General features: G+C 43.8%; 1 protein-coding gene and 1 long non-coding RNA gene across 2 annotated transcripts in view; one reads left to right on the top strand and one right to left on the bottom strand.

Moving 5' to 3' along the window:
* Positions 1-21647, top strand: part of LOC109023521 (uncharacterized) — a 57835-nt gene that overhangs the window by 27776 nt on the left and 8412 nt on the right. The gene's annotated exons all lie outside the window — the stretch shown is intronic.
* Positions 7084-12487, bottom strand: LOC101150071 (actin alpha cardiac muscle 1). Its single transcript, XM_004055933.5, has 7 exons — positions 12358-12487; positions 11532-11682; positions 10097-10421; positions 9268-9429; positions 8948-9139; positions 7980-8161; positions 7084-7414 (listed from the first exon to the last, which is right to left on the bottom strand). Exons 2-7 carry the CDS (start codon positions 11658-11660, stop codon positions 7271-7273), a joined length of 1134 nt encoding a protein of 377 aa, XP_004055981.1. The 5' UTR covers positions 11661-11682; positions 12358-12487; the 3' UTR covers positions 7084-7270.

The raw sequence follows: 21647 nt of genomic DNA on the forward strand, positions 1-21647 counted from the left end.
ACTTTGGTCCAGACTGGAGACTATTTCTTCCTGGTTTGCAGACTGACATCTACAATAAAGCTCTCCTTTCTACTATGTAGCCATCCTGGTGGTCTTTTAGATGACAGCCCTTACCCACTGTACCCTAATCCTTCCCACTTGTTTGAAGATGTCTAAAATTCTACCTAGTCATTTCATTCATTTGAAGTGTAATGCAGATCCTCCAGTAGGTGTGATCACATAGGCTGTTCTCAATCCAAATTTTAGTTTAAATATGTTTCTAATACTTCCCAGAGTTAAAGGAAAACAGATATAATATGTAGTGGGTGGTGTTCAACCAAAACGCTTGCTTAATACAGGAAAAACTTATCACACGCACACACAACCCTTACCCAAGAGGTGTGTTCAGGCACTCATGTTTTTTTCCCTGAGCTGTAGCAGCTCCATATTCTTATTTCTCTTGGCAACTTTTTGCCTTCTTTGCTTTCTCAACCCATCTTGGCCACCATCTGCTATGTGTCAGTTCCAGAGACCACAAACAACTAACAGCACCACCTGTGCTTCTTAGTTCCAGCTAAAGAGAGGAAAAAATGTCTGATTGGTTGCTGGTCCTTAGATATACAAGTCCTCATGCCAGACATATTCCCCTCTGGTTCCATTAGACCTGGGGCCATGCATGAAACAAACTTGTCTGCTTAGGGCCATTCCTTCAGGAGGAGTTACATGAGTAAATCTGTGTGGGAGAGATGGGTACAGTTCATTTATAAGGGGGAACTGAAGAGATAGAGAATGCAGAACACCTGCTGTTCCTGATGGTTTTGCAGTTCTAAATTCCCATTTGCTAAGAAGTCTAAGTCTACTTTATATCTTCAGATTTTAGGAGTTCCTCTATATCTTTTTAACAAACTCTCTTCCTAACTTAACTCCCTAGTTTGAGGAGAGTTCTGTTCCTTGAGACTAAGAGCATTGACCAGGATCTAGAGCCAAAGAACATGAAGCCCAAATCCCTAAAAACACAAAAGAAATTCCATGAGGCAGAGGCATGGCACAAAACCAGGAAGTTGAGTGGGAGTAGGAGTAGGGACAGTGTTTCTCTCTAAGTGCCTGCTCCTGTACAGATCCAGCTGGCAGGAAAAGGAGTTAGTTGGAAGTCTTGGCTTGTGGAGTCAAATTCTCTCATGTCAACTTACTTAGACAATAGTGAATCTACTTGTCCATCTATGCTGATTCCATATATACAAAGGGAAGAGAGGAAAGGCCAGGCTCTTGAATGTGGGTGAGAAGGGGATGGGGAAAATAGTGGGAGTTGAAGAGCACAGAAAAACAGCAGGCAGATCCTTTTCACATGGCCATCAGCCCAACCCTCTGTTGATTGTTCTCACCTGTATTATGTGTGGGAGCACACACTCACATGCACACACATAGCTGCTGCTCCTCCTGCCCACACCACGACTCTCTGTAATTTGTCTTCCAGGTCTCCAAGAAAGAGACTTTGTGTTCCTCTTTGCCTTCCTTCACATCCTGTTATAAATGCCCTTTAATTTTTTTCTTCCCACTGAGCTTTCTATTCCTTCATTTTTCCTATTCATTTTTCCTATTCTCAAGAGAAACTCAATATAGAGAAACCATAACAATGTGATTTGAAGAGACTTCCGTAGCCCACCTCTGCCCCTCTCCATCACCTCCCAACCCAGCCTCCAAAGTTCATGCTAAAAAGAAAGAAATGGGGATGGAAGGAAAGTAAACTTAATTGAATAATTCAGCTCATACTGGGCATGGTGCTGAGTGTCTTAAGCACATTTTGTTCCATTCTCATGACAACTCTGAGAACACGATTTTAGTTAGCCCTTCTTTCCTGAAGAAGCTAGGTGATTTACTTAAAGACCACTCAACTCATCAGTGGCAGAGCTAGGATTTAAACTCAAATCATTTTGACCCAAAGCCCATGCAACATCAATCCTTTGGGCTAGTCTAATAAGAAACTATATTTAGAAAACTTTGGTTAAATTATGCTTGTGTTCTCTGGCAGGGAGATCTGTTCGAGCGTTCCCTTGGGAACATAGTTTAGGTAAGAGATTGCTTAATTGGCACAGTCTGCTCTTTGAAGGATGCAGGTAAAAGATGGATGATAAGGTTTGGTTCTGTGTCCCCACCAAATCTTATGTTGAATTGTAATCCCTAATGTTGGAGGGCCTGGTGGGAGGTGATTTGATCATGGAGGTGAATTTCTCATGAATGGTTTGGCACCATCCCCTTGGTACTGTCCTCATGTTAGTGACTGAGTTCTCATGAGATCTGGTCATTTAAAAGTGTGTGGCACCTCCCTGCCCCTAGCTCCTGCTCCCACCATGTGAGATGCCTCACTCCCCCTTTGCCTTCTGTCATGATTGGAAGCTTCCTGAGGCCTCCTCAGAAGCAGAAGCTACTATGCTTCTTTTACAGCCTGCAGAACCGTGAGCCAATCAAATATCTTTTCTTTATAAAATACCCAGTCTCAGGTATTTCTTTTTAACAATGTGAGAATGGACTAATACAACAGGTAAGTTTCAATTTGTGACTGGAGTGACAGGGAGAATGTCCGAGATGGCCAGCATTTTGTGGAAGACACTGGAAAAGAAGACTAAAGTGTACATCCTAGAGTTCAAGAGGCTTTAGGAAAATTTCACTATTTCACCTAAGGCAGAGTTGCTCTTAAACTTCCTACATGATGCCTGTTTTTTCATATCCTGACCTCCATGATGCCTCCAGGCCACTTGCAGTAACAGTTCCAAAGTTCCCCAAGTCATCTTCCTGTGTTAAACACTTACCCTGTTGACCCAATTCCTTGCTTACAATTGACTCTAGAGTTTGCTTCTCATCTACTATTTAAGCCCTGTTTTAATTCTGCTTTACTTCAGCCTTCCCTTGGGGTAGTTTTCTTTCTGTCTCCCCTCTTTAGTCATGACTTCCATGGAAGTTACAGTAAAACAATGCAGGAAAATAAGCAGACAATGATGCTGAAGGACATGCAGGTCACCCTTACTTAACTCTCAGCTGACCCAGCTCCCCTTCACTTCCAGCCTCAACCAGGGAGGGGAGGGGGCCCAGAACCACAAGAACTCAGAGAACTATAGTTGAACTGAAGCTTTTTATCCTCCGAGTCAACCTTTCTTGCATCTGCTGCACCCAGGGCTAATGAATGAACTTCAAAGAATGTCTTCAAACATCAAGTTCATCAGTGACCAGAGGTGTACTTTTGCAACCTCTCCAGGAGCTTTGTTTTGGATGTCTTCCTACCATGAGTTTAGTTACCATAGCAACAGCCAGAGAAGCTCTGCCTGGAAGAGAGATTTCTTGTATAATGAGCCTGGAAGACCTTAAGGTGAACATAGACAACTTTTGCTGTTTTAGGCCTAAAAGACCTATATTTTTTCCCTCCCTATTAGTTCCTGGTATATATTTATAGCATTTATATCATATTAACCATAAAATGAATCTGACTTATTATTTCCTTTTAAAAATCCAGATAGTCTGATCATATAGAGATCACTGGGTCCCTGGGTCCTGAGGCCACACTGGAATATATTATCCAAAGGCTCTCTGTCTTGCCGCCTAGTTTTGTTTGCATGAAGTCATTGCTCTTCTCAAGTCCTTCTCAGGACCTGTCAAATCAAAACTCCTGAGCTGGAAGGTGGGAGCCATCCAACAATCAGTTCTTCCCCTACAAGCCACCAGAATTTTCTCCTTCTCTAGCTCACTGGGTATGGTGTTTGCACTATTTTGTCCTCTTCCTTTGGAGAATCACCTCTTCCCTGCTAAATAGTATTGATCAGCCCCTGCAGTAAGAATGGTATGACTTGGTTCCTAAGCCTGACCAGGCTCAGACACTTTCCTGGGACTTCTGCCAGTACTATATGGGAAGGTATTCTTTTGTCTCAGAGGCTGCTAAGTTGGTAAATCCTATATTACCTATAGGATGGTGGAGAAATCCTATATTAGTCTGCCAAGGCTGCCATAACAGAATACCATAGACTTGGGTGGCTGTATTAGTCTGTTTTCATGCTGCTAATAAAGACATACCTGAGACTGGGCAATTTATAAAGGAAAGAGGTTTAATTGACTCACAGTTCAGCATGGCTGGGGAGGCCTCAGGAAACTTACAATCATGGTGGAAGTGGAAGCAAACATGTCCTTCTCCACATGGTGGCCGGAAGGAGAAGTGCCAAGAAAAGCGGGGAAAAGCCCCTTATGAAGCTATCAGATCTCATGAGCACTCACTCATTATCAATCATGAGAACAGCATGAGGGTAACCGCCCCCATGATTCAATTACCTCTCACTGGGTCCCTCCACGACATGTGGGGATTATGGGAACTACAATTCAAGATGAGATTTGGGTGAGGACACAGCCAAACCATATCAGTGGCTTAAACAACAGACATTTACTTCTCACAGTTCTGGAGGCTGGATGTCTAAGATCAAGGTGTCAGCAGGCTTCTTTCCTCAGCTTACAGATGGGTCGCCTTCTGGCTCTGCCCTCACATGGCTTTTCCTCTGTGCTTGTACTCCTGGTGTCTCTTCTCCCTCTTGGAAGAACACCAGTCTGATTGGATTAGGGCCCCACACTTATGACTTCATTTAACCTTCATTACTTCCTTAAAGGCCTTGTCTGCAAATATAGTCATATTGGGAGTTAGGGCTTCATATGAGTTTTGAGGAAACACAATTCAGACTGTAATAAATTCTATGGGAGAACTGGAAAGAAAGGTGGAGACCCAGTCACATTGTTCACATTGTATCTCTGGATACAATAAGTCAGCCCTACCCCTCTAAATATTTTATTTTCTTCAGTAATATTTCTTTTCTCTCCACTGTACTCTCTTAAATATTTAAACACATCTACATAATGGCCATTGTTTGGTCAAAATAAATGAAGAAGTGGTGTTTGGAGGTATTAGAAACTACAAACAATACTTTATTATAAATTAAGAAGAAATATAATTTATATAGTTCTTTGTTTATTGCACTTTAACCAAAGACATAGGCACTATCCACGTCTCAGTTATTGTATACATATGAAGATTACCTTAAGCAAACATTTTTGTCTTAGTACCTTCCTTAAGCACAATTTTTAAGATTCAATTGTTCTAATACTTTATACCCTATAATCAAGCAAAGATGAGAAGACCTCAGAATTCAACAGGAATCTGGGTGCTTACCTCTTGTGATACAAATATCAGAAGCTGATTCTTAAAGCTTCTACTTTTACATAGAAATAAAAATATCCTCTCCATTTCTAATCACAAATGGAAAGAACCAGAGGTGATACCCCAGCCAGTCATCTACAGTTAAAGCATTAATACTGTGTTCAGAAGATACAATTCATAATATTTATGCACTCAATTGTACAGAGGAAAAGAAAGAGACACAAAAACTAGTGAAATCATACCTCCCCATGCATGGCTTTTAAACCAATTCAACTGTGCTATAGGATACAATGGGGTGGTGGGGGCGGGGGGCATATGTACAATAATGTTTGCACCTTATCTAAATAAAATGCCACCAAGTTGATGTATTATTTAGCTTTTATTGCATAGAAGGCCTTCCATTTGAATATGCCAGATACAGAACTCTAAACTCTAAGCTTTTTATTCACAGAAAATGTGCTCTCACACATCTTTGTGTCCCCTGCCCTTAATACTATGCCCGACCCAGAGTCAGGGATCAAAAGATATTTTTGGTATGAATAGGCATAAAGACACACATAGGACCTTGAATGACAGTGGCAATGTATTACAATTTATTAAAGATGTCTGATGAGTCCAGAGTACTCCAAATATTGAACCCAAATTCTCAAAAGGCATGTGATAGAATGGGGTTACCCTTGATAAACTATAAAGTTAGAAAGATTATTTTAGAGACACCATCAGAATAGATGTCAGAAAATCTGAGTTCCTGTCTAGCACATTCCACAAATAAAGTTTATAACATTGCACCAGTTGCTTAATCTCTGTGTCTTGAATCCTCATCAATAAAATTCAATTAAGTCTATTCAAACACTTCTGTGAATGCTAACAGTTCACTGGCAATTAATTTGGAAAAAAAATCTGTAAGGCTTCTGCAATCTAGTTGAAATCTACCTTTCCCAGTGGATTTTCTAAAATTCATCAGCACCTACCAGCCTGCCCCATGTCTTGTATCCTGGCTTCTGCCACGCTTCCTTCTGCTGAGATGTCCTCTCTGCTCTTCTCACCTCCCTAATTCCTGACCATTCTTTAAGACCCAGACCCACATACCTCTCCTTAAAGCCTCCAGGCCACACGCACTGGGGGATTATGTGTAGGTGTGTGAACTCCTCGAGGATGGAACACATTCAATTCTTTTCAACGCTGCCCCAGCAGCCTTCCCACCATACTTTGCAGAGAGCTCTGCACAGAGCAAAGCAAACACTGTGGCTCTCGCCTCCCCTTGCTCCCTCAGGACTTCGCAGCCTTCAGTTCACTCAACCCAAGATCTCAAGATTTCAAAGAAATGAAGAGATTGAAGGCTTCTGTCTCGCAAGTTAGTCACTGCTCAGGCAGAAGTGTTTGGCTCCTGCTTCCTCACATTTGTTTTGCACACACAGAATGGTCTTGATACGTTTAGAGGGTATTTGCAATGGGATGTGGCTGGCCCAACTGTCAGCTAACCTTCATGTTTCTTTCATAGCCCCCAGGAAGACAATTGAAGAGTTCAAAGAATTGAAAAGTTAAGCCAATTTATTTAAAATAATCTTTGACTTTCTCATTATCAATATATGTGTATTTTCTGCAAGGTTACAAAAACAACTGGAACATATGTTAAAACAATCTTCAGTGTCATCTGCAGCAACTAATTCTAGAGAACTATCTTATTCAATTTCATTTCTTACTTATATGGAACTAAACCTTAATCTGCTTTTCAGGTATGAAATATATTCATGATTCTGTCTCAAAATATGAAATCAAAAGTTAGCATTATAACTCCCAGCTAACTGTCATATTAATTCATCTGGATGAACCCTGTGGTACTGAACTCTGACAATGCTCAGGGTGTCAAAGCAAACACCTGCCCCACCCCACGCCTACCCCAAAAACAAACAAGAGGCTTTTATAGGTTGCAAGTCCTGGTCTGGTTTATTTATAAAGCAATAAATATTAGAAGCACAAACAAATTGCACGTGTGTAAACAAACTGTACAATGATTGATGAAAGATGAGGGAAGGTGGTTTGGAAGACTCCAAGAAGCATAATACCATCATCCTGACTGGAAGGTAGATGGAGAGAGAAGGCATCTTAGAAGCATTTGCGGTGGACAATGGATGGGCCTGCCTCATCGTACTCTTGCTTGCTAATCCACATTTGCTGGAAGGTGGACAGAGAGGCCAGGATGGAGCCCCCAATCCAGACAGAGTATTTACGCTCAGGGGGAGCAATAATCTGCAGAAAGAACACAAAAACTTCCAGTGAACTCTGAAGTTCCAAGCAAGGGAGCAAATAACACTTTGGGAGGATTCACAGAAAAAACCATTAGATTTTAATTCGCTATAGTGTGGGATATGTCATACCACGAAATAATGTGGCCAATCAAGTTATATGAACTCACCTCTATTTCATCGTTTATATTATTAAAGATATATTCTATTATTAAAATGGAATTTCTCCACTTACCTAGAGTGTAATTTGGCAACAAGCTAAATGTGTAGTGGAGCCTAGCCCAAAAGTTGGGAGCTTTAAAAATGTATTCAAAGATTTTGTTGCGTGTGTGTGTGTGTGTGTCTTTTTTTTTTGTCAAAGATTTATTTTTATTCACTGCTTAAAAGCATTTTGGAAGTTACCTATCTTGGGAAAAGTGCTAAGAAAATCAGAAAAAGTGGTAGAAAAGCTAACAGGTAAAGTTTGTAGGAGACAAGAAACTGAGTATGAGGGAAAAGGAATTTGGAACGTAGTTCTGCTTAGAATACCAAGACTTGCCTCGGATCTCCCACTCACAAAAGTTCTTTACCTTAATCTTCATGGTGCTAGGAGCCAGAGCAGTGATTTCCTTCTGCATACGATCAGCAATACCAGGGTACATAGTGGTGCCTCCAGATAAGACATTGTTGGCATACAGGTCCTTGCGGATATCAATGTCACACTTCATGATGCTATTGTAAGTTGTTTCATGGATGCCAGCAGATTCCATACCTAGGAACGAGTCACACACACACACACACACACACACACACACACACACATCACAGTGCATTCAGGTCAAGGTAGAGGGAAGAGAACAGAACTTCTTTGTGTGGGGGAGCTGTCACCATTTGTCTCTGAAACATATGTTCCCCTATAAGACACACTGCAGGGTGGAATGGGTGCCTCACAGTTAATCCACAATACAATGCCAAGAAAGGAGCAACTGTGCTTAGCACTTGTTTCAAGTAAACACCTCCTGAAACTCTCAGATGTATGAAGATGTATTGGAAAAGGAAAAGATACACGTTTAAACTAAAATGAATGTAATTTTTGTTTATGGACTTAAATCAGATACTGACAAAGTTCCTTATGGAAAGCATTGCTTAGGAAGGATATTTGTTGACATATAAGTGCCCAGTTATTAATATGAGTAGGAATGTTATTGCACTTAATGATGAGGAACTTGGAAAATCCAGCTACTTGGTAGTGAAACTTACTGGAATAAGTCAGCTCTTGTGAAATAGCCCTTTTCCTGCAGATACGTGATATTCAGTTACTACTCTGTGTCATCCTTTATTTTGAGATGAACTCAGTGTGTCATCCTTTATTATATCACTAGAGCAGAACATAGACTTTCCCTTTAATGAGCCATCAGGACTTGAGGTTGAGCTGTGTGGGAATCCAAACTATGACTTCTTTTAACTCAAGGGCTTCTTGAGCCTTCTAGATTTTACTCTGGGAGACCCTAAGATTTCCAGGGAAAATTGTGCCTCTGCACCAGACCCTACAACTCACCAATGAAGGAGGGCTGGAAGAGTGTCTCAGGACAGCGGAAGCGCTCATTGCCAATAGTGATGACTTGGCCATCAGGCAGTTCATAGCTCTTCTCCAGGGAGGAGGAAGAGGCAGCTGTGGCCATCTCATTCTCAAAATCCAGGGCGACATAGCACAGTTTCTCTTTAATGTCACGGACAATTTCACGTTCAGCTACAGAAATAAAGAGTATCACAGTCATGCTCTGAGGCAAGAAGTCAATTATAGGGAGGTAGGCAGATTCAGTGAGGGAGGAGGAAAGCAGACCCACACTGTGGCAGATGAGACACACACACACTCACCAGTGGTGACAAAGGAGTAGCCACGCTCAGTGAGGATCTTCATGAGGTAGTCAGTGAGGTCCCGACCAGCCAGATCCAGACGCATGATGGCATGGGGCAAAGCGTAGCCCTCATAGATGGGGACATTGTGAGTTACACCATCCCCAGAGTCCAGAACAATGCCTGCCCAGGGAAGTAGACAAGAACAAGGTAAATTCCTGAGGACAACACCACTGCTTTAGCCACGGCAAAGCCCACTTCCAGTCTTGGCTAAGAGATGCTAGCAATGGGCATTGATCCAGATAAAATTAGATTCCTTACACACAAAGAATAAAAATGAGCATCATGAATACTGAATCTGAAGCAAACTGCAGCTCATCTTTTAAACTATTATAGTAGAAAAAATTCCCGAGGACACTTTCAAATGACCATCTTTCTTATCAGCCATGAGCACATTATGTAAGCACCCAAGTGTGTTTTTCTTTGCTCCTATTGAACTTACACGTTTCTCTCTCTTGACTCAGACCCTGTAGGGAATGTATTCTCCTTGGGGATGCTTGCCCAGGTGATGTGATGGTTTAAACACATAACAATGACTGCTGCACTCCAAGTTGCTACACTGCGCTGAGCTTTAAATAAGGGAAGGACCTATCTCCACAAGCTATCAGCTCCAACAATAAATGTGCTCTGAAACTAACCTCAGGGCACTACTGTTAACTCTTAGCACAGAACTTGCTAGGGAATGGGAGGAAAGGGATTATCCCTTTTTCAACTGGGGGATCTGATTCACAGCAAGGTCGGTGACTTGGGAATGTGATTCATCAGTAACTGTCCCCAGAGCCCAGCATACCTGTGGTACGGCCAGAAGCATACAGGGATAGCACTGCCTGGATGGCCACGTACATGGCAGGGACATTGAAGGTCTCAAACATGATCTGAGTCATCTTCTCCCGGTTGGCCTTGGGGTTCAGCGGGGCCTCTGTGAGCAGGGTGGGGTGCTCCTCGGGAGCCACACGGAGCTCGTTGTAGAAGGTGTGGTGCCAGATCTTCTCCATGTCGTCCCAGTTGGTGATGATACCATGCTCGATGGGATACTTCAGGGTCAGGATGCCTCTCTTGCTCTGGGCTTCATCACCTACGTAGGAGTCCTTCTGACCCATACCCACCATAACTCCCTATGAGAAGAAAAAATGAGAAAATCATGCTCTCACCATGTCAGGAATATAATCAGTGTCTTGTCCATTTATATCTAACTGCCCAAGTCAAGGAACATATTTAAATACCAGAAATAACAAGCAATAGGATTTTACCCCAATTTAGAAGAATTATTTAAAAATCAATCTTCTACCTTCTCCCCACTCCCCCAAAGATGTATAATTCTATTGTTGAGAATATAACTCAGGAGAGAATGAAGCTATTTCACTGAAGAAGCAGAGCCTCACCTCACCTTAAAAATATCATATGCCTTCATTAAGTTATTAAGCTCATCACCCATGTCAACTGGAATATAGATGACTGCATTTTGGAATGACTGAATTAATGACACATTGTATTTCTCCTAAGAAAAAGATTTTGACATTCAAGTGAACACATAATGATGGGCTGATATGCCATCCTCACTCCAACAGTGAAATTCAGCCTGTCCAGAGCTGTCCTGGAGTCATTCACCAGCTCTGAGGACTAAGCTCTCCTGCTTGGCAGCCTGTCTGGCCAGGCATGTGACAAACCCAGAGAGCATGGCATGTCTTTTAATAAACGAGGTGGTATGTCGCTATCACCATGGCACTTGCTGCCTCTGTCACGCCTGGCTTCTAAAAATGCAACAGCCAGGAAGGAGATAGATTGATTACACCTTTGGGGAACCCTGTAAACTGGCTGCGAACATGAAAGAGGAATGTGGATTGGGTCCTGGTTGGTTGAGAGAGGTGATATTGTTAGAAGTTTTAAACAGGACTGAAAAGAGAGGACAAGGAAGAAAATGAAGTGTATAAGGCAGAGAAGACACTAAAGACTAAAAGTCCAAAAGGCCATTAGTGGAGGGAAGCTGGTGGCTTTCACACCAGGGAGTGGGACCCTTTTAGAGGCGTGCCACTCAGGTGTACATTCCTCAGTATGTTGGGGTTTTGTGGAGTATTGCTTGCCTTGGCTTGGATTTGAAGTCAATCAGCCTTTTCTTAATTTGGCCTGAAGAGTTCATCGAACAAGAGGGTCAGGTGAGAGCCATTTCCTAGATCGCTGGACTGAAGGAGTCCCGAGTGGGACTGGGGGCTCCGCGGGAAGTTTACCTGGTGCCGCGGGCGGCCCACGATGGACGGGAAGACAGCGCGGGGCGCGTCATCCCCCGCAAAGCCGGCCTTCACCAGCCCAGAGCCGTTGTCGCACACCAGGGCGGTGGTCTCCTCGTCGTCACACATCTTGGCACAGCTTCAGGGGGTTCTGCAGGTTGAGGAGGGGAGGGCGGACCACGCTTAGCTGCCTGTGCAGCTGGCCTTCTCCGCACCCAGAGGACAGGACAGAGCAGAAGGGGGTTGTGGGGACTGGACAGGGGGTTGGGCGGGGAACACTCCTGCCACCTCCCTTCCCCTCGAATCATAAAAGGGAGGGAAGAAGCCGCGGAGGAGACTGGTGACAGAGAAGGGCAGAGGAATCCACCCAGGCTCCCTGGCCAGGAGTTCCACCTAGGGTGCCAGGTGCAAGGAGGGACCCAGGAAACCCAGCCCCTTAGTCCTCCCCAGCCCTTTAACTTTCTTCCTTTTCACGAACTGGGAACTCGATCTCCAGCCCTGTCCATATCGCCATGCCTGTGCCCCAGATGGAGGGGAAAGCGCACGAGAGTAGGGACCCAAAAGCCCCTTGGGGAGCCACAAAATTCCCCTTCTTAGAGCCCCTGCGAGGTCCTGCGAGGACCAACGCCCAGGACGAAACAAGTTAGAACCAAATCAAAAAGTGTGGGCTTTAAAAAAGAAAAAAAAAAGGCAGTTGCAGAGCGGCAGGAGCTGGGGCCTTGGCTGAATGCGGGCCGGGCTGGCCAGGTGGCGGCGCGGGGCTGGTGTCCGGCGGGGCCCGCGGACCAGGCGAGGAGTGAACGCGGAGGGCCGGGCGCTGACTCACCGTCGGCGGGGCGGGTCGGCTCGGCTCCGGCGGCGGCGGGCTCTGGGTGGCTGGCTCCAGGAGGGCCGCTTTATAGAACGCTGATGGACAGGGTCAGTTGGAGCAGCCGGGGGCAGGGGTGGGGGGCCCGGTCTGTCACCTTGCCTTATTTGGTCCCCTTCGCACCCGCTAGGACTGCCGAGGCCATTCATGGAGCCAAGGGCAGGGGAGAGGATCAGCCAGGGAGCCCCCAGACCATGTAAGGAAGGGGAGGGGGCAGTCAGGGGGATGGCCAAATAGGGAGCTGGGGAGGGGCAGGCGCTGAAGGGTAGGGGGCAGGGGAAGACTAAGTGACGCCAGCCCACCCCTCCCCCTTTCTGGGTTGTGGGTGCTCTCTGGATGGTCTGTGGATTCGGTCCTCCGCAGCCCTGCCAGCCTTGGGGACAATAAGCCACATGCAGTGGGAAGGCTTGGCGCCCTGCCCTCTGCTGAGGGGTCCTGACAGCTGGGCCAGGGCAGCAGGGGAGCAACAGCGGCTTCTCATCTTCCAGGGCTGCCACCAGCACAAAGGACACCACAGCAGCACATCTGAGTGGCTGCAAAAGGGGCACCCGGGACAGGGCACCCTTCTGGTCTAGTCCCCGCCAGCCTGAATGGCTTTACTCGGAGAGCTGGGGCTGGGCTCATCTAGGTCAGAAAGCTGAGATTAACCAAGGCCACCCGAGTTCCAACCCATGCATGGATCAGGGTCTGGCCAGGGAAGAGTCAGAAAAGGGTTTCTGTGAGAGCTTGGCCAAGTCTTGCTGGAGAAGGGACCAGGTTTACCCCAGCCCAGTTATTGGGTAGCCCTCATCCATGCTGCGGGGTTTTGCTCAAATTCAGACTCTGGTCTTCAGGCCAGAAAAGGATCCCCTGCTGCCAAAGTGAATAAAGGAACAAATGCCAAAAGTAGCTTGCCCACTTGATGGTGGGGAGATGAGCATCTTTAAACTGGGGGCAGAGGCCCTCATTCCAGGTGGAGACAAGACTGCAAAGGCAAATACTTTGATGGAGAACATAGCAGCAACTTAAACTATAGGAATACACCAATCCTTGCTACTCAAAGTGCAGCCCGTGGACAAGCAGTATTGTCATAACCTGGAAATGAGCTGGAAATGCAATCTCAAGAGCCATCCCAATCCGCTTTTCAGCAAGATCCTCATTTGCTTGGTATGTACATTAAAGTGTGAGAAGCATTGGCATAAATGACAGATATCATCTCCTCTGTGGAAAACAGATTTCTCAGGATCTTGAACTTTTGAGAAGGAAAAAGAAAAATGACATGAAATGAGGAGAGGGAGAAGGAAGAGGGAGATGTAAGAAGGACACAGATCACTAGTTTGCCCTGGGGTGCCCTGCATTCTCAGTTCTTGACTGGAGCTTTGATTTTTAATGCTTGTGTTTTTCCTCCAGTTCACACCAGTTAAAAATAGAAAACTGGGCACCGGCATCTCTCTCTAGAGTGGTCTTGGGCTGATATGCTGAGGAGGCCTGCTGATTAGATACTTGTCCCGACTGGGGAATGCTGGGCCCTCCCCTCTGAACTCCCCAACCATGTTTGGGTTGGTCTGGAGAAGAAACGCGATGGGCAGCTGTGTGGTGGGGCCGGGTAAGAGACCTGGCTGAGATTACTCTGTGCAGCACAGCAGGCATTTTACAGTGAAAATGTTTATTGACAGGATGCCAAGAGTAGAACTGCCTTGTCTCATGAAAATATAGAAAAACCAAGGAAAAGGAGAAATGGGACTGGTGTCAGAGCCAGACAGAACTGGGCTCAAATGCTGCCTTTATCACTTACTAACTATCTGTTTGGTCTTGAGCAAGACACTTAACCTTCCCAAGCCCCAAGTTTTCCCTCTCAAAAGTGATACCATAACACTTGTTGCAGAAGTTATTGTGTATTGTAATAGTTAGAAACAAATGCTGTAAGTAATATGGAAGATACAAAGCAAATTGTATGTGTAATAATGATACTTTTGGAGGCAGTAGTAGCTCTGCCTTTTAAAGAATCAGGTTGATTTCATTCTTCATTGATTCAGCAAATCTTTGCAGGACCAGAACTGTGCTAGTTAAGGATTCAGTGATAAATAAAACAGAGCAGGACTCATCCTCCGTGGCAATTACAGAAAAGTCAGACAGCTATGGCACAAACTGGGAAGGAAGAAGAGGTATCAGCAGGATAGTCACAAAAAGGGAAGGGGGGTCTGAAAGAGTTTCCGAGAAAGCCTTCCCCAGGAAGTGTTGTTCGTTTTTAAAAGTAGAGCAGAACTGAAGTTTATGAACATTTGCATGAGAGAAAGAGTTTCTACATGGGAGTGGCTGGTGAGAGACTCCCACTATCACTGCCAGAGGTGCAAAGACTCTCAGGAATGGAAAACCATGATTATTGACCTTTGTCCTTTGCACAGGCTTCAGGGGCCTAGGAGGCCACGTCCAGCCCCCTCATCTCAGGACCATTGGCTCTACTGGGAGGCCAGTAGAACAGTGCAGGACTCAACAGCAGTTTTGTGGAATAATATTCACCCTTAAAATGTTTGAAAAATGTGTTTCCTATTCCGCTCAATTTCATTGCCTAACACTCAAAACAGTGTATTTTCATATGTGTTATGTGTGTAGCAAGAAAGAATGCTTATTTCTTAAAGGTTTATGATTGTTTGATATTTACTATTTGTATTACCACTCGATTTCCACATTTTATTTATTTTATTTTTATGTATTTGTTTGTTTGCTTCAGACAGGGTCTCCCTCTGTTACCCAGGTATAATCAGGTGCAGTGGTATAATCAGGGCTCACTGCAGCCTCGACCTCCCAGGCTCAGGTGATCCTCCCACCTTAGCCGATTCTCCCACCTTAGCTGATCCTTCCATCTCAGCCTCCCAAACAGCTGGGACTACAGGCACACGCCAACACATCCAACTAATTTTTGTATTTTTTGAAGAGACGGGGTTTCACTATGTTGCCTAAGCTGGTCTCAAGCTCCTGGGCTCAAGTGATCTGCCAGCCTCAGCTTCCCAAATTGCTAGGATTACAGGCATGAGCCACCAAGCCTGGCCTTGATTTCCACATTTTAAAAACTTTGAACCCTATTTTATATATTTTAAAATGTAAACCAACAGGAAAGTAAGATTTCATGACTGAGTTTTATTTAAACTACTTTTTACAGATCCACTTAATTTGAAAATTGAGATTGGCTTTTTAAGCATATAAAAATGACATCTCAAAACAAAAAAATTACAAAACAAAGAAGAAAAAAATGACATCTCTTTGGTACATTCTAGATTTTTTTTAAAATTATGGTAAAATATGCATATATCAAATTTACTGTCTTAACCATTTAGGAGTACACAGTTCAAAAGTGTTCAGTGCATTCACATTGTTGTGCAGTTTCCCAGTGTTATTTTTTTTATTGCTAATTGTGACTAAATTGTGCTTCCTGCAGTTTGAGAAAGACCAGTTTATATCCTACGAGGTAGGGAACCACTGAGCCTTTTTTGTCTGAGGTCATACAGATGAGCAAATGGTGGAGTGACAATTCAAACTCAGGCACCTGATTTTAAGCCCTATTCCCAACCACCACCAAAAATACCTTCACATATACTTGGTCTGCTATTTCTCAGAATGTGATGCTAGAACCGCCTCCAGCCAAATTACCTAGACTGCCTAATAGAAATTCAGATTCCTGGGTTCCACCCTGGAAGATTGAATCTGCATTTTAAATGAGCCCTCACCGTTCTCCCCTAGGTATGTTTCTCTGCAGAGTGAAAAACTTAGCCGCACTGCTTGGCTGTTCTCTCTGAAGCCCACAGAGCTTTGCTGGATGCTGCCCAAGCTGCCAGTGCTGGCTGGAGTCCAGGTTGGCTGACCTTGTAGATCCCAGTGGGACGGCAGAGCTGGGGCGGGTCCCCAGGGCTCTTGAGGGCCAGCGAAGCCCTTCTCGGCGTGGACTGGCCATGAGGGAGACGTGCCGGGCAAACTGAAGGAACAGAAGGTGGGACAGTTCCCACTGCCCTTGCCTCGGGGGAAGTCTGTTTCATCCACCATCTGCTGGGATCTGGAAGGGAGCGGCCCAGCCTCCTCCCCGGCACTGGGGGATTAGCAGTCACTTATCTCAGCTGTTCCTCCATTCGGAGGTGTCACAGTATTTACAGAGAAGCCAGAAACAGACAGAGCCACACTTAATTCCTCCCCATGAGCCCTCCCCATCACCTCCTGTCCCTCCTGCATTCTGTATGCCGGGGGAGGGAGAGCCTCGGTTTAGATCAGACCAGGGGGGAGGATCTAGCCTTCCTAAACATTCCTATTTTCTTTGCCTACACATTTGTTCACCCCCACTGCCCTCTGGCTGGAGCTGGGTTTCAGTTTTCATTGAAAGGAGAAAGTGACGTGATGGTGAGGGCTGCAGGCCCCCACACATCCTGGTGTTCAGAATCCAATATATGAGGCATGGCTAATCTTCACAGCATACTTCCCCGTGTTTTATACGCAACCACCAAGGGGATTAACCCAGGCAGAGGGTATTTGGCCCCAGATGGATTCTGTTCTTGGCAGGTCCCAGCCGTCACTGTCTTCTAACATGATAGGACCAACTGTAATGAACCATTTAATAAGACTCAGAAAAGGAGGACAGGGGAAGGAGGAAGGGGCACGGGGGAGGGAGAACATAGAAGGGAACATAGAAGGAAGACGCTTCTCTGGATCCTGGTGACTATATTTTTTTTTTTTTTTTTGAGACAGAGTGTTGCTCTGTCCCCCAGGCTGGAGTGCAGTGTGGCAATCTCAGCTCACTGCAAGTTTCAAGTTATTCTCCTGCCTCAGCCTCCTTAGTAGCTGGGAATACAGGCACACATCACCATGCCTGGCTAATTTTTGTATTTTTAGTAGAGACAGGGTTTCACCATGTTGGCCAGGCTGGTCTCGAGCTCCTGGCCTCAAGTGATCTGCCCACCTCGGCCTCCCAAAGTGTTGAGATTACAGGCGTGAGCCACCGCACTCAGACTAAAGACCACATTTTCAGTCTCCTCTATCCTGGTGACATCAGCGGGAAAGAATAAGAAAGGATTTCTAGATAGCCTTTTAAATTCCTTAAAAGGAGTTTTCTGTCAAGAATGAAATGCTCATGCCCATGAGTTTCTGCTTGGAAGGTACTGCTCTTAGCTCAGATTTGACTTGCTCTGCACACTGGCAGTGACTTTATTTATGGAGTTTCAGTGTTTCGAGTATTACCTGGAGCAAATCCATCTTTCCTGGAGAGCCCAACTATGACAATGTCTGATCTAAGCCTGACCTGCAAGCAGAAGGGCTGGGAGACCTGCATCAGTAGTAAGAACTGTGAGCTCAGAAAACCTCCTGCAGGCCGCTTTCACTCACCTGCATCATGTAGAGCCCATCTCTTCCCCAGCAAAGATCAAACACTCATCTGACACACAATATTGGTGATGGTAACACTAATTGTTGACATTTCCTGAGAATTTCCTAGAGGCTGGCACTATCCTGCCACTTTCTATGTGTATATGGTCAACATGGTCAGTTTCTAGATGAAGCTGGGCAGACTTCCAGCTGTAGAATCCATTTTTACCCAACTATTCTCTTTGTTTTGTTTTGTTTTTAATTTTTTTGTACATAGAGACAGGGTTTCCCCATGTTGCCCAGGCTGGTCTCTAACCCCTGAGCTCAGGTGATCCAGTTGCCTTGGCCTCCCAAAGTGCGGGATTATAGGTGTGAGCCACCGTGCCCAGCCCCAACTGTTCTTTGATATGATGTCACCAGCCTATGTTGAGGGGCTGTGTAACAGTAGGTCACCATCTCTATTGTAAGGACATTGTAAGGATGTTTTCATGGATGTTCATCATAGGACACAGTCTTCTTTATAAGCCTCCTTGGGAAAATTCCCTGTCTGACTCTGGTACCAAGGTCAGAAGCACATCTACCAACGAACTAGTTTGTTTTGATTTGTGTTCCCTGAATCTAGTGACCAGCTAAGGTTTCACTTTTGGTGTTGGCCAAGAAAAATTTTAGAGAACCACATATGTGGCCCAATTGTTACAGCGATTATAGGTCATTTTGATCTGTTTTACACACCCATCTCTATTTTTTATTTTTATTTTTCTTCTACTTTTAGTTTTCATTTTTCTCTCTATCTTTGTAAGCTGGCATAAATCTTGTGTGGGACAAAACAAAGAATGAACGAATAGATAGATAAGAATGAATTTGTAGGAACAATGGAGAGAACATTTGAAATTACAATTGGGATGGCCATTTTACAAGTAGCTAAGAGTCCGCCATGACTTGCGTATATATCTGTAGTTTTTTCCATCCCAGTGAAAGCATGGGCCAGGTGTGGTGGCTCAGGCCTGTAATCCTAGCACTTTTGGAGGCCGAGGCAGGTGGATCGCTTGAATCCAGGAGTTCAAGACCAGTCTGGGCAACATGACGAAACCCCCATCTCTACAAAAATACATAATTAGCTGGGCATGGTGGTGCACACCTGTGGTCCTAGCTACTCCTGGAGTAGCTACTCCTGGAGGCTAAGGTGGAAAGATTGCTTGAGCCTGGGATGTCCAGGCTGCAGTGAGCTGTGATCACACCACTGCACTGCAGCCTGAGCGACAAAGCAAGACCTTGACTCAAACATAAATAAATAAATAAATAGCATATATTGCTTAATGAAAAAAACCCATTACCTGTAAACTATAATGTCATTTTGATTTTCCTCTTAACATGGTAAGTACAACTGGCAATCTAAAACAATGTTTCCCTCATTATTAATATAGTATGTGTTTATTGTGATAAACTAGGAAAAACAGTGAACAGAAAAGTACAAAGAAAATAACGTGTCTAGGGGAGTTTGTAAAGCTCTATATTGTAACCTCCCTAAAATAAAACTAAATGTGGCATAAAATTCATAAGGCCTTGGCTTCCATATCTACTTATAGCCGCTGGGCTGAGAAAAGACAAACAGCCTCCTATTCTGGTAGTCTGCAAGAATGTCCACTTGTTCTTCAAAGAGAGACATGCAATGCAAGGAATTTGCATTAAAAGCATTTCTTGGTCCTACTATTATAAAGTAAATTATCTCTAGTCAACAGCTGGAACTAAAGAATGTCAAACTCAGAGCAGGCTCTGCCCTTGGGATTATACCATCTTTATATATCCCACTTATATATTTCAGAGGGTGGGTTCTGGTTTCCAAGTCAGCTGTTGAACTGTTTCAAACTTGTAGTTTAAAAACTGGTCTACCACAACATAAAACTAAACCATATGAATATACTGCTGAAGGCATTGTCTTCATGTGGAGGGTCTGAAAGCACTTCTTTTAGAAAAACATCTTTACAGCTATTTTATCATCAAAATTGTTCTTAATTTAGACCACAGATAACCAGTTCATCTTAACCACCTCTTATTTAATTTCATAAATTAAAAATAATAACAAAGGCTTTATCTAAAGCTAGCACTGTGTACCTACAGAACTTGTACATACAAAATAAAAACAACTGAAAAGCCTTCTTAAGCCGTTACTTGTGCGTGAATGCTGGCACCCATCCAAATAAGTAGGCCTATGGCTTATGATATTCCAGAGAGAAGAGCCAGCCTTTGAGGACTGAGAAGAGAAAATAATCAGCCATTAAACTATGATGTGGGCCTTGAAAAGTGATCAGAACAACCTTGACCATGACCCAAAGGACAGAACAGAGTAAAATACTACATCATCAAAGAAATACCTGCAATGGTTGGGTAACCCTAAGGTGAGAACATTCTTTAAGGATGAACAAGCAAAGTGCTCTCTATTCAGTTAATGTTTTTGCAAACTCTCTTTAAACATGCAATTTTCCAGTGAGAGATTCTAGTGAATTTAATATTACAGCACACTACTTATAGTTTTCACAAAAGATTCACACTGGGCTCATTCCTTCACCAATGTATGTAGCCATCTTCTTTCTGTGTTCCCTGTTCAGTGATGATAAGTCCAGAGCCCCTCTCTTGAAGTTTCAGAGGGAGAGCCCTGAAGCTTTAATTTGAGCTGGTCTCTTAGATTGGCATAATTGACCATTTCTGGTGTCCACCCAAGGATCGCGTCACTAAGCTGCTGACTCAAGGTAGTGGGCGAGGCGGAGGAGAGAGGGATGAGGGTAGAAAGAGGCTGATGGGGGAGTGGCCTACAACACCTCTTCCCTCTCATTTCTGTCTGAATAGAAAACTGAAAATGCTAAATCAGAAGCACAGACAAATGTGGTTACAAGGGGCTCAGGCTTTGCTTTCATACCTGGCAGTGCAAAACTTTATACTGAGTTTATTTTGTCCAACTCAGGGATGTGGGCCCCAAAAATGATAAGAGAAAAGGCAAAAGTGATCCCATGAGGCAGAAAGCCTTATGTATCAGAACAGCTCCAGTGTTCTGGGTCCTTCTAAAAGTGTGCACACCTCAGGCCTAAATATCAAACCCTAAAATATTATTCCATAATTTACATTTTTATCTAGTCAGATTTTTCCTTGATCTATCTGGAAACTAACTCTTATTTTGACTAAATGTGAAAGGTTAAATGTTAAATTTGCCTACTTTCTCACCTGGAATATGTTTGTGTGTATCTGAGAGAATCAGTCATGAATGAAAGGTTTATTGTTTCTGTTTCCTACATTTATTTCATTGCAATGTCACAAGGATAGATTGAGTACATCTTTCCAAATCATCTGATTCAGTCACAATCACATAAACAGGGTTTAAAAACCTTAAGGCTGGTATCAGGCAGCAGCTAAGAATGAACAGATGTTCTTTGTTTTCTCAGATATTTGTGAATGTAAATGGTCCAGATAACATCTCATAATCACCACACTGAAAGTGTGAAATGAATATACCTTTACAAAGAAATGTGGCATGATAGGAAAATATAATGCTCTATTCTTAGAGCATGTGTCATTTCCAATGAAGTATCTTTTACCCTCCTGGTCTCCCTGAACGCTATTTAAATTCTCAGCATTAACCAAGAAGACATTCAGATCTCAGCGACTGATTTTGAACAAAGGGTTTCAAATAACTTCTTTGGGAGATTCAAGACTTGCTGTCACCGTAGAAATCCAAATGTGTTCCAAGTGTCTCATTTTGCAAACAACTTAGCAAAATATTACAGATGAATAAACTCTTTGATTTGAAACATCATACTTTCTAACTAAATATAATCAAAATAGTGATGCTTATCATACAAATGTAGATATGAACAAAAGGAAAAAGCCAATTTGGTGGCTAAATTGGTGTTCCCTTGAAATCAAGATGTGGTTTA

Source organism: Gorilla gorilla, chromosome 16, assembly GCF_029281585.2.
Source record: "Gorilla gorilla gorilla isolate KB3781 chromosome 16, NHGRI_mGorGor1-v2.1_pri, whole genome shotgun sequence".
NCBI classification, from domain to species: domain Eukaryota; kingdom Metazoa; phylum Chordata; class Mammalia; order Primates; family Hominidae; genus Gorilla; species Gorilla gorilla.